We start from the raw sequence: 18,962 nt of genomic DNA, 5'->3' as shown, positions 1-18,962 counted from the left end.
GGAATATAGACAAAGTTACTTATCTTGCTTGGTGATGACTGTTTTATCTGAGATTCCCGAGGGGCATGTAGCCTGTGTGCGTTGGCTGGATCAAGATTGCCCCTGAGGGTGAGGCCCGCGTCCTGTGCTTGTGCTGTCTCAGAAGCTGTGGTCGTTTCCTCCGCTCCCAGTCCAAACCCCAGCGCCAAGGTTCCCCGGCTGGGACGCTGCACTCCGGGCTCCAAAACCAGTCGCTGCCTCCAGGTGACTTCTCCTGTCAGCAGCGTCGCTGCGCTGCCTGCATGCACTGGCTGGGCTTTCCCCAAGGTCACTTCTGGGGGCTAGGGCTGCGTCCCGTGTTTGCACCGTTTCAGGATGCCGTGCTTAGCTCCCCTGTGCCCAGTCCAAAGCCCGGCGCCAAGGTTTTCTGACTGGGATGCTGGCTCCAGGCTCCAAAAACAGTCATTGCTTCCCTGTGTTTGCTCATTCTCAGTCTCTGTCACTCAGGTCAACTCCTTAGATCTGTGTTTGATGGTCAGGGTTCGTAGATTGTCATGTATGTGATTGATTCACTTGTTTATCCGAGTCTTTGTTGCAAGAGGGATCCGAGGTAGCTGCTACCTAGTCAGCCATCTTGGCCCCGCCTCCTCTAAAACACATTTTTAAAAACATGAACTCTCCTTTCCTTGAGCAGACTATCTAACCCTGCAGAAGTGAGGATTGCATACCTTTCTCAAATATAAAACAAACCTTTAAAATTGAAGAAAAAGGAACCAGAACTTTTTCAGGCTTGCACTGTTCAGAACGTGAAAAAGCCAGAGCCTGAAAAGCTGCTGGTTGTTTTTGCACATTGCTGTTCAATTCACCTTGACCTCTTATCTCGGGTTTCAAAAGAATAAAAACAGCATAATGGAAAAAAAATACTCAGGTATCACAGTATTTAATGCCTTGTAATAGCACCTCTGGGAGTCCCTGGGTGGCACAAAAGGTTAAGCACTCGACTACTAACCAAAAGGTTGGTGGTTCAAATTCACCCCAAGGCACCTTGGAAGAAAGTCCTGGCAACCTCATTCTGAACGGTCACAGCCTTGAAAACCCTATGGAGCACAGCTCTCCTCTGCACATGGGTTTGCCGTAGGTCAGAATTGACTTGCTATTCTTCTTTCCCCTAATAGCCCCTGTGTTAGCTCTGCTGTGTTTAATCTAACCTGAGAGTCTTTTTTCTCTCACAGGAGAGAGAAATGACAAGCATCATAGTCTGAGCAATGCTTTTGCAGAGCAAAGTCTTCTCTAAGATGCTGTCTGTTAAATTCAAAATGCATCTGAGTCCTCTATTCAATGAGCTCCTCTTTAACCTTACATTTTCATGAGATGCCACCAAACAGAAGCATTGTATGGAATGTGTGGCAATATTAAGCTTGTGAATGGGAAACAAACAAACAAAAAAAAACTTAGGAATTGAGCTAAAACAATATTGCACGTATGAAGCAACTGATATAAAAAGCATCAACATATTTCATTTCTAAATCGCTTAGTGGACAACTTATGTGAGATATATGGACCTTGCTGCTATATGGTTTTCCCTGTTTCTCCTGCACCTGTGAACTGTGGTTCCTGCTGGATAAAGCCTTCAGTCAAACTAAGAAAGACGCCCTATTTACTAGACCGAAATAAAAAATACCATACCCTGAACTTCAAACCCTGTACCTGTAACAGTTAGTTTACCAGCCTTTGAGGAATGGTCCAGCTAGTTTTACCTTCTGCAACTTTGTTGATTTATGTAGTCATTGGGTATCTAGATATAATGATTGTATCAAGGAGCCCTGGTGGTACAAACAGTTGAGTAATTGACTGTTAACCAAAAGATTGGTGTTTCAGACTCACCCAGCAGCTTTGTGGGAGAAAGACCTGGTAATCAGCTTCCATAAACATAATAGCCGAGAAAGCCTTATAGGGCAGTTCTGCTCTGTGACATGGGGTCACTGTGAGTCAGGATCACCGGCACCCAACAACGGCAACAATGACTGTATCCAGGGGCAGATTTTCCAACAGGCCAGGCAAGCACACTCCTCTTCTTGCTCACCAGATCATTTGTAGTGAACAACTTCACATGGTTTCACCACATCAAAGATTCTGCTACGAGGTATGGCTGGCATCTGTCTCTCTCCCAATCCCACAGCACCTTCCTACAGAATCAAAGCCTCTTTTCAAATTTACAGTCCCTGACAGGTGCAGATGACTCAGTAAGCAAGGGAAGCATGGGCTTACTTGTGCTTACTGACTAATCTGTACTGAGCAATTTCACACTATAGAGGACCTGGTGTGCAGGTAAGCACCATGCTTACCTTGCCCACTGGATAATCCATCCCTGATTACATCTATGCACCTTTGCAGCCTCTGGATTGATTTACATCCTCCTCATCGTGGATGAAAGCAAACCTTCATCTTCAGATCCCGCTGCAGGTTTGTCTCCAGGACGACCCTTGCTGCATTTGGCCTGCTAGCCAACAGTAGTGGATATCCTCTATGTTGTGGCTGTCTTGAAACCATACACATGCTGTCCTGTTAGCACCCATATTTGGAGGTATCACCCATCATATATAATCTTAAAATGGGTGTCACTCCCCATTATGGAATGCTAAGGGATAAAAGCCTCCCTCTTCTTACCTCCAGAACCCATTTCTATATTGGAATTTTATTCCCAAGCAACAAAGATTATGACAGTTTTAAGCAAAAGGGAACTTTAAAAAAAAAAAAAAAAAAAAGAGGCCCACAGAATAAACCAAAGGCTAGGCTTAAAAAGGGGTAAGAAGGTAGGTCCAAGAAATTCCAAGGGGCTAGCCAGCGGAAACATGGCATCCGAGAAAAGCTGCTGCTCATGCTGTGGTGAACGTGGCAGCCAAGCACCCCAGAATGAAGCCCTCCTGCCCCAGAATTCCAGGTGTTCTCTATGACAGGTTTCAGCCCCTGCTTGTTCTGGGAGACATCCAGGAGAGAGCTGCAACTGCAGGAGTCAATGCACGCTGTGATGCACAGTCGCTAGAATTAGCCACTCTGCATGCCCCTCCCATGCTCTGCCTCCACCTGCCTGGGAGAAATACAGCCCAGTTAAGGACATACTGTTTGCAGCACCCAATGGCAGGGCCACTTGTTAAATAAGAATTTCCTGCTATTCAGTTCTCTCCCCAGATGTACGTGTATTATTAGATAGACTTTAATCAAATGTTTCTAGGCTTATGCCAAAGACTGTATATATGTACATATATATGTATATAAAGCTCCCGTATCTTTGGTAGAGTCACAGTGAAAACAAGGGAGACCCTTAATGAGATGGATTGACACAGTAGCTGCAACAATGGACTCAAACATACCAGTGATCATGGCAACATTTTTTTCTCTTATGCATAAGGTCACCATGCGTTGGAGCTGACTCAACAGCACGTAACGAAAACAACAAAATACCGTTATAACTGAAACAGTTCCCTTGCCAGGTGGTGGTCCAACTTCTTCTTAAACTTTACATGGAAGAATGATACATTCAAAAAATCTCACATACCAAGCTACAACTTGATGAATTTTCACAAACTGTGACCAGCAACCATGTCAAGAAACTCAATATAAGCAGCCCCCAAACAGCCTCCACCTTCCTCCTCTCAGCCTTTCACCTTTCCCAAGGGTCTCCACTATCTTGACTTTAAACTGCACAGATGAGCTGTGCTTGTTGGAGAATTTATAGAAGTGGAATCATATAGTCTTTTGAATCTTGCTAATTTCAGTAACTACTCTGTGAGATTCAACCATGTTTGTATATAGTTGTAGACTGATGATTCTCAAACATTCTATGTTAACCTATTAGGTGAATACACCTCAGTGAGGTTCATCCAACTATTTTGTTGAGTATTTCTAGCATAGCATCCAAACAGCTCACAAGCCAGATCCAGCTACAGATGAACTTAATTTGGACTACACACTCATTCATTTATTTTATAATCACTTTGCAAGACTTTGAAATTCAGAGATTTTATTTGAAAATATGGATCTCCAGTGTCTGTGCAAAATGAGTATATGCGGCTACACTGAGCCCATGTTCCCACAGGTAACGGGAGGCTGGGCCAAGCAATGCACCCTGTGGATTGGTCATGCACTGTCTTGTTGACCATTACACTTGCCTGTCCCTATTACTTTGCACCCAGACTGGCTTATACACTGCCCCTGCCTGGCTCCTGCATGACTTAGTTTCTGTGCCTCAATTTTGAGAACCCCTAGTCAATAATGAGCCTCGTAAATCTCAAGTCTGCAGGGAGATTTCACAGCAGCAGAAAATACAGTTGTCTGGCTGCATGCCGTTGCAGCCAGGGAGGTAGCCAAGAACACATTTGTGGCCATGATTCCTTTGTAAAATAAATAAGTGAGTAAATATGGACCCCTTTAGTTTCTTGGAGTTTAGAGAAGACGAAAGAAAAAAAATTGCCATCCAGCTGAGTTGATTCCTACTCATGGCCACCCCATGCGTGTCAGAGTAGAACTGTGCTCCACAGGGTTTTCAGTGGCTGATTTTTTGGAAGGAGATCACCAGAATTTTCTTCCAAAGTCCCTCTGGGTGGATTTGAATAGCCAGCCTTGCAGTTAGCACCTGAATACTTAACCGTTCGCAGCACCCAGGAAGATCATTCCAGAAAGTCAAGTTTTCCTGTGTTCTCAACTGAGGTTGAACCCAGTGGCATTCTATTTTGTGTGTGTGTGTGTGTGTGTGTGTGTGTGCCCTGTTGGTCCAACCTCTGTGGATGGCACAATACCAAGAAAGTATTAATTAGTGTTCAAGATTAAAGTCCCTCTTAAAGCATGAGAGAAGCAGACGAATCATATTTCTGGATAAAAATCTAAGATGGTCATAAAACTGGCAGGCAAGTTGTACTAGACTCAAAGTATTCATACCCAGTCTTCTCGTTAGACAAGTCTGCTTAACTTCTGGGATTATCATCAGTATTACGCGGCAAGTGGGGTGAATGTAGTTTCTCTCTCTACTTCAAGGGAGAGAAAAATGAAATAATATATGTGGAAATGTTTTGAAAAGGACAAAGCATGATATAAATACAAGATCATTGTCTTAGTCATCTAGTGCTGCTATAACAGAAATACCACAAGTGGATGGCTTTAACAAAGAGAAGTTTATTTCCTCACAGTAAAGTAGGCTAAAAGTCCAAATTCAGAGCAGCAGGCCCAGGAGAAGGCTTTTTCTCTTTGTCGGCCTTCTCATCAATCTTCCCCTGGACTAGGAGCTTCTCCATGCAGGGACCCCGGGTCCAAAGGACACTCCGCTCCCAGTACTGCTTCCTTGGTGGTATGAAGTCCCTTCCTTTTTGTTTTTATCTCTTGAGAGATAAAAGGTGGTACAGGCCACACCCCAGGGAAACTCCCTTTACATTGGATCAGGGATGTGACCTGAGCAAGGGTGTTACATCCCACCCTAATCCTCTTTAACCACAGGCAGAGATTATGATTTATAACACATAAGAAAATCTCAAAATGGAGGACAACCACACAATACTGGGAATCGTGGCCTAACCAAGTAAACACATATTTTGGAGGGACACAATTCAATCCATGATAATATTTTCTTTAATAGCCACCATCAAAACTCTCCCAAAGACATAGTGATTTTCCAGATAGGAAATCTAACAGGTAGATTGTTATTTCATGTCTGTGGTGTGTAAACAGCACTGAAGTCAGTTGAAGCAGTAGCATAAGAGTGATGGTCCTGTCCAAGTGGTTTGGACCTGTGCTAGGCACAAGTGACTGTGTCAAAATACACCACCCATGTAAAACTTTGACTTTGGCAGATGCCATAGAAAGAAAGCATAGAGAACACTTAGAAGATGAACACTTTCAGCCCTAAAGCTTAAAAAAAAAAATTCTACTGAGAATGACTTTCCTGGCTACAGTGCGTTACCAAAGACAATTAGAGAAAGGATATATATGAAAGATGAAAGGACGACATGATTGACAATGGCCAAACCAAGGTTCCCAGTGTCTTAATAATCACGGACTGTAGAATGCTCAATAAAATTGATTTAGACCACCTAAGGTCCATTCCGTATTTTTTTGGAAACCCTGGTGGCATAGTGGTTAAGAGGTATGGCTGCTAATCAAAACGTCGGCAGTTCGAATCCACCAGGCACTCCTCAGAAACTCTGTAGGGCAGTGCTACTCTGTCCTATAGGGTCACTATGAGTCAGAATCGACTCAACGGCAACGGGTTAACAGGTAAGGTCCTTGGGAAGCAGAAATGGTTTGTGCTCAATCTAAATGATGCAAACAGTTAATACTCAACCACAGCACTTCTATAACTCTTTGCAGTGGAGTTGATTCTGACTCATAGAGACTCTATAGTACAGAGTAGAATTGTCCCATAGGGTTTCCAAGGAGCACCTGGTGGATTGAAGTGCTGGCCTCTTAGCAGCCCTGGCACTTAACCACTACTCCACCAGGGTTTCTGAGCACTTCTATAGAGCAGTTCTATTCTGCTCACATGAGGTCAGCATTAGTTGGAATCGACTTGACGGCAACTAACGACAATGACTAACCAAAAAGTTGGCAGTTTGAACACACCCGTTGGTCCTGGCAATCTGCTTCCATAAAGACTACAGCCCAGAAAGCCTTATGAAGAAGTTCTACCCTATAACACACAGTGTCACCATGAGTGAGAGTCAACACAAGGGCAACTAATGGTGTGTGGTGGTGAAGACATCTAAGACATCTTAAAAATCAACCCACCATTATTTTCCATTCACTCACCCTGATGATCTTACTCATTCTTTTCTTGTATTTATTGTAGCTTTGCTTTACAATTAGGAGCTCACTGGGTGGAACATAGAATTTCTATTTAGTTATATATTTGGGTAGCATTCAGCACAGTAGAGAAATTTAAATTGCAGTACACAGCTAGAAATATTAGAATCTCAAAGTTAGAAAGGTCCCTAGAGGCCATGTCTTTCAACCATCTTATCACAAACTTGCTGTATGTCATGAAGCTGATGTAAACTGTCTCATTTCATCTTTACGACAATTCTAAGAGGAAAGAATTATTAAGCCCATTTTATAGATGAGGAACCAAAGGCTTAGAGCTTAAGTAATTTGCTCAAGGTCATGTGGGGAACCTGGGATCCCAACACAGGTCTATCTGGCTCAAATGGCTTGCCTTTGGCTCTCTGCTGAAGCCCCTCATCTGCATCACACCACCAGTGACCGAAAACCCATTCCTCTCGGTGCAGCAAATCTTTGAACAGCTCTGGCTATAATATTTTCTGATGATCAACAACTAACTAGATAAAACCTACGTAATGTGTCATAAAAATTCTACTTATAATTTTAAAAAAACAAGCCAAACTTATTGCCATCGAGTCGATTCCGACTAATAGAGGCACTATATAACAGAGTAGAACTGCCCCATAGGGTTTTCAAGGAGTTGCTGGTGGATTTGAACTGCTGACCTTTTAGTCAGCAGCTGAGCACTTAATTGTTGAGTCACCAGGGCTATCATTAGTCATCAATAACTACATGCTGAGGGCCTAAACCTATATTTTTCACTTTTAAGATTAACCCAGACCCAGCGCCGTCGAGTCGATTCCAACTCACGGCGACCCTATAGGACAGAGTAGAACTGCCCCATAGAGTTTCCAAGGAGCACCTGGTGGATCTGAACTGCCGACCCTTTGGTTAGCAGTTGTAGAACTTAACCACTATGACACCAGGGTTTCCTTTTTTAAGATTACCCTTCAAAATCTAAACAACTGTACCCTATATTATTTACTTAGCCCCATTATTATAATCAAATGTCTCTCCTTTCTTTAAAAAGAAAGACTTAAGGCTTCTGTAATGCTGCAGCACTTCTTGACTGAAGTCCCAGAATTCTGCATAATAAACCCAGATGACGTTAGCCTGAAAACGTGTTCATGCCAATGCTACCAACCACCCTTCTGATTCTTAAAAGAACTTCCAAATGATTCCTATGGCATATCCTACTTTAATTAGCATTGCATTCTGATAGATCTGGCTGGATAATTTACCTGTAAAATACACCTTTACGTAGAAGCCTGCGCTGAACTGTTAATGGAATCATTTAAGATTAGCCACTTAAATGTTTTTATATGATCCTTCAGAACTATTTTACATTAATGATGATCATTGCTTAGTTACAGCTTCTGTCAGGTCCTACCCAATGGATCCCATTACCATGTTTAATGCAATGAAATCTCATGACAACATTCTTGATTCCTACTTGTTCTAGCAGAAGTATGCATAACCAGTTTAATTACTAGCTATCCCAAGTGGTCTAGAAAAATAAATCAATAAAGAATGCTGCAACAGTGCTATCTGGCATCACATCAGATGGAGGTCCACCCATAGTGAGTTGTCCTGCCTCTCCAGCTCTCTCCCACTCCACTTCAATCCCCCTTTCTTCTACTGCTTCTCTGTCACTCCAGACGCACTGAATTTGACTCCAAGTGTCTCTTCATCTACTGGCCTCTTAGCTTATTTTTATGCCCCTTACACTTGAAAAACAACCTCCCCTACTGACCACTTGGCCAATGTCTTGGCCTACCCTTCAATCCTCAGTGGAGGGGGGTCCCAAAAATGCAAATTCTAAGTCCCAATGCCACATGCTAGCACCTAGACATTCCATATTTTATTGACAATAAGGTGACATCTATTACTTACATACTCTACTGCTCCAAAAACTTGAAGATACCCCTGCAAATAAATAGTAAGTTGCACAAGCTTCTGTATTTGAAGAGAAGAACAACCAAGAATAGCAATTAATTAGAAATTTTGCTTTTTGTTTTTTAATTTCTAATGGAGAAAAAATATTTAAGGTAACCCCATTACTATACTGTTCTTTGTTAAACAGAATTTAAAGGAACTTATGGATAAATTCATAGAGTAAAATCCTGATGTAAAATGACTAATGTGCAATCAGGATATCTGCCCCATTACACAACACCAGCATTTATTCCAACACTCAGAATATATCTATTAAATGTGTGCTACGTGCCAGGCATTACAGGTGGATTACACTATATTCAGTATTTAAATAGGGTTATGTTTTGATGAGCTTGATTTACACGTCCAAGACCACAACAATATTTCTATGGGGTGGCCAGTCATATAGAAACATCTAAATAATTTTCAAGCAAAACCATTTACCAAATAAACTATGGAAATGTAAAAAGAGTCTAGGTCTTAGTTCCCAAGATATAAACTATCATACCTTCCCCCCCCCCCCCCATTTTTAGGATTCTTACCCATCTCTTCCCTAACCAAAAAAAAAAAAAAAACTCACTGCTGTAGAGTTGATTCTGACTCATAGCGACCCTAAAGGACAGAGTAGAATTGCCGCATGGGGTTTCCAAGGCTATAAATATTTACAGAAGCAGGCTGCCACATCTTTCTCCCGTGATTCACCCAGGAAGTCGCTAATATTCTCTCAGTAAGTTCTAAATAATATATGTGAATCTATATCTGAACAAATTGCAAGATTAACCGCAATAGGAAACCAAAGTGAATGTAGTTTAAATTACCAGAATCCAAACGCGCTGGACTTGATAGATGCATACGTTGCATTGTCAGGATAATATATTACACAAGAAAAGCCTGACATAACAAACCTATTGCATAAAACGTGCCTGAGTTAACGTGCAGTTATCTCAGTGTTGCGAGGTCACGGAAGAAATTCCAGGAACTAATCCCCTGTTGGAGCCACCCAGTGAGTTTAATTATAGACTTGTCTATAATGAAGACCTCGTACTTCAAACTTACGCTTGGAAATCTACTCAGCACACTCCAGAAATTTCAAAAGCAAATAAGATACTTGATTACTGCGAAGGTACTTACAGTAGAAGTTTCTCTTTGCTCGTGGGTTCATCATTCGGTGATGTGTTCATCAGGAGTCATCGTGCCTTTGATCTTTAATGCCCTTCTTCTTCCACAGTTTCTTGTCCGTAATTTCCGAGACAGAGTCACTTGTACTAACAAGCCATCGTCCCATACTTTTTCCTTTTTTGTGGGAAAGGTTACCCTGTAGATCAATTTCCTGTCCAGAAACACTAAAAATGAACAAACGCTGCTGCGTGCAAGTGAGTTCTCCACTCCGATTCTTCGTTTTGGGGTCAGGAAGAAACCCCCGAATTAAAGTGAGGTGCCATATCCCAGCTGCTCCAGGAAACCTAGGACGGAAGTTTCTTCCTTATGAATGAGCACATCGAAATTACCAGCATCATTCATCCTCTCTGGTTTGTGGCTCCAGGACTATCTACCCACGAAGCATCTACGTGCTGTGTGCAGCCTAAAGATGCTCCCAATTGCCACAGTAACAGTATCCCAACTATACTGGAAAATCAGGCTTAGTACGCTTTGAAGTACCTAATGTTTTCCATTCCTAAGAGGACGAGGAGCTCTCCATTGTCAAAGTTTATTTTTAAGCTCACGTGCTTGCTAAGTGCAGGGGTACACATGCTTTCCGTGCCTGCAGTACCATTGCTGGAACCTATTAATGCAAACAGATGAATTGCTGGCATGGTTCCACCCAGGCTTTTCTTTCTGTCTGCCTTTTTTTTTTTTCTTCAATCTTGTCTAAATTGCATTGACGATGATTTTTAAAATCAGGAATGCTATCGGTTTTCTTAGCTTGATTGTTTTAACTTTATCAGCACAGGAGCAATGTAAGAAAGGCTTTTGCTGAGATAAGAAAGTGATTAGAAGGGTAGATTCGGTTTCTGGAAGAAGTTTGGGGAACATTTGGAGATAGTAAAATGACAACAGATTTTAAATAAAGGAGCAAATGAGAAAGAATGAATGAGAGAGTAAGAGAAGAGGAGAGGGAAGGAGAGAGAGCAGGCAAGAATGAGAGCGAGTGAGAGCCAGTGAGAGGGCAACGGAGATGCCTTAACTATCAGCAATAATTCTTCACATATTCCCTTAGTGTTGGGAAAGCAAATTGCTCTGATTTGTGTAACCCCCTACCAGTCTGCTCAACTCACCAGAATTAGCCCACATGTCATCTAATCCCAGACTGAGGCTTGTGGAAACACATTATTGCTCTATTAGAGCCATAACAAAACACAGCTGAGCAGCGAGTGTTAGGTGGGAGGGTGACCCTGAGCTAATGCAATCCGTATTATGGAATTTCTAGCCCAAATTTTAAACATCTGGTCTTGCTATGATAATAAATGTGATAACGTGCATTAAATACCAGTGTTTAAGTAACATAATCCTTCCATCTTACTGAAACGGTGAACGCTGGACAACTAGACAGACATATGTATCTGTGCATATGCAAAAACTGGCCGTGATGTCCCTGCCATGCACGCACAAATGCACACACACACACACACACATGCACACACAGGTGCACACACTCATGCACGTGCACACACACCACAGCAATAGCACACAAACTGTCGCTTTCTTTTCCAGAAGCAGAAGTGGGTTTCACAGAACCCTTCCTACGCCCTTTTTCTTGGACACCCCTTTGCACAATTGCACTAATTTGTAGGAGACTTGGCCGAAATTAAGGGGAATGAAAAACCAGGTCCATGAAGAAGAATAATGCCAACTGAACAAGACGGAGATGTGAACCCGGGCCTTTGCCTCATCAGTACCTTCTCATACTAGAATCTGGGGAAGGACCCCACCACTGACAACCTGAAAAATAAACTAAATCCGATTATCCTTATCCTGTTTTACTTCATGGAGCAGATTCTGTATTTCAAGTCTAAATATGGATAAATACAGGCATGTCACCTTGAAATGACCATAAGGTCAGACCTCAAGTATTTCCGTTCTGTAAATGGTGCTGAAGTCCAGAAGTTGACAGAAAAAAACCCTTTAAATTAGCATCTCAGGATTAGACCAGTCGATGGAAAAGTACCAACACTTGAGTCTTTGCTGACTCTGATATTTGCATGTGAGAGGGCTAAGAGAGGGCCCTAGAGGAGGTGGTAGGTGTGCAAAAGCTGCCAGAACCAGAGTTGCTCTGGAAATGGCACAGGCTTGCTTAGCAGGGGCTGAGAGGTGAGGCCGAGGTTAACAATGACTGAAGACTCAAGTGTTTCAGAAAGGGAAGAGTCAATAGAGAAGGGTATGTACAATCCCTTTTCACTTAGGAACACCTACTGTAAACCAGGCACTATCCTAAGCACACATTTTTAGTGTTAAATGAAATAATATAAATGTGTACAAAGTAGAGACATAGCAGGGATGAGCAGAGTTAATCGGATTTGGCAAGATCAAGGGAAGGTGGTGTCTGAGCCAGTTTTTGAGGGAGAAATTGGAATTTGCCAAGCAGACAACAGGTGGCAGGTCATCCCAGGCAGTGCTGTCAGCAATGGTGAGATGGAGTGCAACGGCAAGGTCATCCCCCAAAACACCGGTGACGTGCGTTACTTAGCTCTGACAGGCAGTCATTTGGTCCAGGTGTGTCTGCCTGCCTTGACCTGGTGAGCTCTCTAAAGGGAAGAACTGCGTCTTGTTCACTCAGTGTCACCTGTGTTACTGACACACCACGAATGGACTGTTAAACCAATAGCACTGCCACTCCCCCCTCCGCCCCTCACCAGCAAAGGCTGTGGAAGTGCGTCTTGCTCAGGGGTGTATTTCGTATTCTGCTCTTTCTCCCAGCAAGCAGGAGTCTTGTTCAAAATATGTTTGAACATCAGGAATATTTCAGATTTCTTCCCTCCCTTGTTGCCTCCTGACATTCGAAACTGCGTGAGTCAGGTGAATGGTATTTGAATGAGTTGGCACAAAATAAAAACCCCAAGTGCTCCTCCTTGGTTTGAGCCAAACCAAAACCTTTTCAAAGGCGTGAAAACATGCAGCCACACTGGGTTGGTGTTCCCTTCCTGGATCACTCTCCTTCCTGGTGCTGGCTAGCACCACACAGAAGTCTTGCGACATGAACCATTTCCTCAGAATTTTAAATTCTGCCAGAAACAAGAGGGATCAGAAATTTCGTGAGGATGGTTATTCTTAGGAGGTTTCCATCCCAGATTTTGAAGTTGCGTGGCTCAGATAAGCAACTAAAATGCCCTGCCCAACTTTCTGAGGTCCCTGATGCACTTATTTTCACACGTATTTCTGCACAGAGATCTCAGAGTAACAGTGAATGCAATTGTTTGTTGTGAAAATTTTCTGTATGCCAGCCCAAGATCCCCCTTGTTGTTGTTAGGTGCCATCGAGTCGGCTCCAACTCACAGTGACCCTGGGTGCAACAGAACGAAACACTGCGTGGTCCTGCACCATCCGCATGATCATCGTTATGCCTGAGCCCATTGTTTCAGCCACTGTGTCCATTCATCTCGTTGAGGGTTTTCTTCCCTTTCGCTGACCCTCCACTTTAACAAGCATGAAGTCCTTCTCCAGGACTGGTCCCTTCTGATAACATGTCCAAAGTATATGAGATGAAGCCTTGCCATCCTCGCTTCCAAGGAGCACTCTGGCTGTACTTCTTTCAAGACAAATTTGCTCGTTCTTTTGGCAGTCCATGGTACATTCAATATTCTTCACCGGTACCGTAATCCAAAGGCATCACAGGTTTGAAAACAAACATTGGGCTTGAATGTCCCCAGAACATGTTCAATTTTTAGATGAGACATGTTTACATTCTCCCAAATCGACACAACCTACCCCGAAGCAACCCTTCAATTATTTTCTTTCCTTTACTCCTGAGCAACTTGCAAATATAATAACATTTTCTTGGCATATCATTAAGTGAGTGACTGCTGAAGCCCTTCCTATAGGTTCATTTCTCGTGAGAAAAATATGTCATAAATACCTCCAAAATCTCACTAATTGGACACCGTATCATTAGCCTACTCAAGAACTCAGTGGCGGTTCTGGTCTCAGCTGGGCTCATTCATGTAATCAGCTGTGTGTTGGGTAGGTGGCTCTACTGATCTTGGCTGAGCTCTTTGGCATGTTTAGGGGGCAGGTGACTATAGCCTGGTATGGGATAGCCTCAGTGGGAATAATCAAGTTCTCTTCCTTGTGTCTCTCACTTGTACATGTCTTTCATATCCTTCTAACAGAGTAGCCCAGACGTGTTCTCAGCTAGCTTGAGCGTGTTCTAAAGGCAATCAGAGAAGAAACAAGGGAAGACGTGGAAAAGTATAAGTGCTTTTTAAAGCCTCTACTTGGGTTAATTTGTTAAAATCACATTGGCCAATGCAAGATACAAGGTCAAGCCCAGTCAGTGGGGGGTAGGAGCACTACAAAGGATCTGTGTATAAAAATTCAATGCCATCAAGTCAATTTGGACTAAAAAGGACTGTATAGGACAGAGTAGAACTGTCCCACAGGGTTTCCAATGTCGCAATCTTTACAGAAGCAGGCTGCCACATCTTTCTCCAGAGGAGCACCTGGTGGGTTCAAACCACAAAGCTTTTGGTTAGCAGTCGACTGCTTAACTACTGTACCACTAGGACTCTTACCTCTCAGAGGGTGCTGGGAAATAAATTTCACCTCACTCTCCCTTGTGTGGGCTGTATTTTGCCATAACATCTGTCCAAACAGCACTGCACACAGCCAAGCAGGTGCACAGCTAAGAGAATGGTTTTGTCTCTTTGTGGCTGTTTGTGAAGCAGTGACCAGAGGATAACACATTATCTGCATTTGCTCCCTGTTTCTCCCTGCCTTATTTCCTTTTTCCCTCACGCTTGTTACCCTGGGATTCTCCTCCCAGTGAAGCATTAGCACTTAAGCCTTGTGCCAAGTTCTCTTTTCAAGGGAACCCATGGCAAGACATCCATGATCCACGTATGTATATGTGTGTGAATAATTACACACATATGTAAAAAAACAAAGTCAAACCCATTACTATTGAATAGAATTGCCCCATAGGGTTTCCAAGAAGCAGCTGGTGGATTTGAGCTACCTACCTTCTGGTTAGCAGCCAAGCTCTTTAACCACTGCACCACCAGGGTTCCTATACATATATAGAGAGTTTTATATATAGCTAAATATAAAAAAAACTGAACCCGTTGCCGTTGAGTCGATTCTGACTCATAGCGACCCTATAGGACAGAGTAGAACTTCCGCATAGGGTTTCCAAGGAGTGCCTGGTGGATTTGAACTGCCGACCTTTTGGTTAGCAGCCATAGCTCTTAACTACTATGCCACCAGGGTTTCCAAAGCTAAATATATATATATATATATATATATATATATATATATATATATATATATATATATATGCAGTTTTATATAACATCATGATAAACGGAGAAAAGATTGAGATTATTAAAGATTTCATTTTACTTGGATTCACAATTAACACCCATGGAAGCTGCGGTCAAGAGATCAGAAGACACATTGCATTGGACAAATCTGCTGCAGAAGACCTCTTTAAAGTGTTAAAAAGCAAAGTTATCACCTTGAGGACTAAGGTGCGCCTGACCCAAGCCATGGTGTTTTCAATCACCTCATATGCATGTGAAAGCTGGACAATGAATAAGGAAGACCAAAGAATTGACGCCTTTGAATTGTGGTATTGGTGAAGAATACTGAATATACCATGGACTGCCAAAAGAATGAACAAATCTGTCTTGGAAGAAGCACAACCAGAATGCTCCTTAGAAGCAAGAATGGTGAGACTGTGTCTTACATACTTTGGACATGTTGTCAGGAGGCATCAGTCCCTGGAGAAGGACATCAGGCTTGCTAAAGTGGAGGGTCAGCAAAAAAGAGGAACAGCCTCAACGAGATGGACTGACACAATGGCTGCAACAATGGGCTCAAGAATAACAATCATTGTAAGGATGGTGCAGGACTGGGCAGTGTTTTGTTCTGCTGTGCATGGAGTCGCTATGAGTTGGAATGGACTCAACAGCACCTAACAACAAACAACATGGTAGATAGATAGATTAGATAGATAGATAGAAAGATGATAGATAGATAGATAGATAGACAGACAGACAGACAGACAGACAGACAGACAGACAGACAGATAGATAGATAGATAGATAGATAGATAGAGTTTTAGAGTTAGAGTTATGTATCAATATATATTATATATGATATCTGTAATAATTTATTTTCCATTGCTGTCCCTTACAAAACATCATACCACATTATACCCTTAACTACTATATGGTGACATTATGAAACAAGATCTTAAATATAAACAATTTATGAATGACAGAAACCACAGAAGTTTGTTTTGTTAATATTTTAAATATGGTTTTGTTCTTTGCTAGTGAAAAAAAGCTTTACACAAACTAATAAGTATGTACTTTGTAAAATATCAGCCATAAACTTTGGGAAATGAACAGTAAGAACACTGATCTTTTAGGAAAGCAGAATTTCGTATTCCCTCCTTTCTCCCTTTCTCTCTATCTATCTACCTATCTACCTACCTACCTACCTATTTGTGCATGTGTGCATGTGTGTGTACATATACAGTCATGCGTCGTTTAACATCCACGATACGTTCTGCAAAGTAAAGACGTTATGTGATTTGGTCATCATGCGAACCCCCATCATATACTCAGCAAACGGACATCCCTAAACCTTGAGCAATAGCATTCACTGATTTTCCACCTTCGTGTTGCTTAATAACCTTTTATTTCACTTCCAAATTGCTACTTCTCCCTTGCCTCTTGCTACTTCTATCACTAGCACTGGTTTTGCTGTTTGGGAGCCATAGTGCACTTGATGGTAATATTTTCAAAAGAAAATTAAACAGAGGGATAACGTTACAACACTCAAGAGATGCATGATATATGAGATTGGATACTGCAGCCTATGAGTGAAAGCATACACTGTTATACAGTAAACTTTTTATTTGTAAGTAGGAAACATTCACATTAAATTAACAATAGAAAGTACAGTACAGTACATCCATAAGCCAGTAACACAGGCATTTACTATGACTATCAAGACATATGTATTATAGGTTATACACATACTGTGCCATTGTAAGCCTGGCAGCAAAACTGTTTTGTATACAAGAAACATGAGATACACATGTGAGTGGGAAACTGTTGCATTTGCTATGTCTGGTTACTTCCCCTATGTCCCTTGTCCAATGGGGATTTCTGAGCACTATTATAACCTTTATGGGACCATGGACATATATGCAGTTGGACATTGCATGAGTGGTCATTATGTGGTGAATGACTGTATGGTGAATACTTTGAAGACATATAACTTTTAACTTCAAATATTTTTTCTCTTAAATGTTGCGTGGCCTGAAACTGAAGCTCTGCTTCAGTTGGGTTGCTAACAGCAGAGATATTTTTAAATAAATGTCAACTTGACAGCTCTTTTTATGTGTGCTATTTTATGAAATATTGGGTAGATGATAAGGTAAATTTTTAATGGCATATGTAGTATACACTCTTAACCTAGCAAAGCACAGCAGACTTATTTAATGAATTTGTTTCATCAATCTCATTGCTTGGTTCTAAATAAAGACATGCATATTAATTTATGGAATGGTAGACAAGTATTCTGCCACCGTCAATTTGTCATACTGTAGTGGCTTGAATGTTGCTATGATTATGGAAGCTATGTCACTGATATTTCAAATATCAGGAGATTCATCTCTGGTAGACAGCTTTCAGCAGAGCTTCCAGACCAATACAGGTGTACCTCTGAAAATTAGCCATGAAAACCCTATGCAATATTGAAAAAGAAGAACAAAGTAGGAGAGCTCACACTTCCAAATTTTAAAACATATTATACAGCTACCGTAATCATATAGCCTGATACTGGTATAACAATAGCCACACAGACAAATGGAATAGAATTGAGAGTCCAGAAATAAACCCACACATCTATGGTCAAATGATTTTTTGACAAGGGTGCTAATTCCATTCAACAATGAAAGAAGAGTCCCTTCTGTAAATGGTGTTTGGAAAATTGGATTTCTACATGCTGAAAAATGAAATAGCATATCTGCCTCCACCGTATACAAAAGCAAATTAAAAATGGATTAAAGACCTAAATGTGAAAACTAAAACCATATAATTCTTTGAAGAACAAGCAGGGGTAATGCTGTTGGGCCTAGCTTTTAACAATGGATTATCTAATAAAATAACAAAAGCACAAACAACATGAAATGAAAATAAATAAATGGGACCTAATAAAATGGAAAACTTTTGTTCATTAAAAGACTTTCCCCAAAAAGTGAAAAGACAAGATACTAACTGGGAAAATATCTTTGGAAACCATGTATCTGTTAAGAATCCAATAGTCAAAATACATCTAAAACTTCAACAACTGAACAACAACAAAAAATAACCCAAACATAAAATGGGCAAAGGACTTGAATAGACATTTCACCAAAGAGGACATTCTAATGGCCACCAAACACATGAAAAGCGATTCAACGTCATTAGCCATCAGAGAGATGCAAATCAAAACCACAATGATATACCATTTTACTTCCACTAGTATGGCTGGCACAAATAGTACAACGCTGTCAGTGATAGGATAATATCCACATGCCTGCAAGAAAGGCCAGTTAGAGGCAGAGCCAAGATGGCGGAATAGACAGACGCTTCCGTTGAGCCCTCTTTACAACAAAGACCCAAAAAAACAAGTGAAATGAGTATATTTGTGACAAGCTGGGAGCCCTGAGCATCAAAGGCAAGCTTAGACAACAAACTGAGGGGTAGGGGGAGGAAGAGGCCATTCAGAAGTGGAGAGGAGTTACCGGCCCTGAATCAAGGGGAGCCCTCAGGCACCATTCCCCGGAGCGGCGGTGGAGACAGCAGGCTGGTCCCAGCATTCGGCCACAGTTTCCTCAGGGAGAAGCAGCCAGCCACAGCCCACTCACCCAAGGAGAAGGGCACTCTCGGCAAAAGCTAAGTACTTGCGTAAATTTTACCGCACCGCCCCCCCCACCCCCAAGCCAGCTTCAGTGGCTGAATCCCTGGGCCTGAGAAAGACCCTGGTGAGCACCTGGAGCCGTTCTCCTGGCCTTG

The 18,962-nt window shown here is 41.9% G+C and overlaps 1 protein-coding gene across 1 annotated transcript in view; it reads right to left on the bottom strand.

Annotated features, from left to right (window-relative positions):
* The window catches only part of KCNK2 (potassium two pore domain channel subfamily K member 2), a 237,172-nt gene extending 227,203 nt beyond the window's left edge, over positions 1-9,969 (bottom strand). Inside the window, exon 1 of the mRNA XM_049868569.1 lies at positions 9,871-9,969. Coding sequence (XP_049724526.1) covers positions 9,871-9,904 — 34 coding nt within the window. The 5' untranslated portion in view covers positions 9,905-9,969. The remainder of the gene's footprint in view (positions 1-9,870) is intronic.
* Between the last annotated feature and the right edge of the window lie 8,993 nt (positions 9,970-18,962).

This window comes from Elephas maximus, chromosome 24, assembly GCF_024166365.1.
Source record: "Elephas maximus indicus isolate mEleMax1 chromosome 24, mEleMax1 primary haplotype, whole genome shotgun sequence".
In the NCBI taxonomy this organism is placed as follows: Eukaryota; Metazoa; Chordata; class Mammalia; order Proboscidea; family Elephantidae; genus Elephas; species Elephas maximus.
Note: the sequence above shows the minus strand (reverse complement) of the source record. Positions and strands in the feature narration are given on the sequence as shown.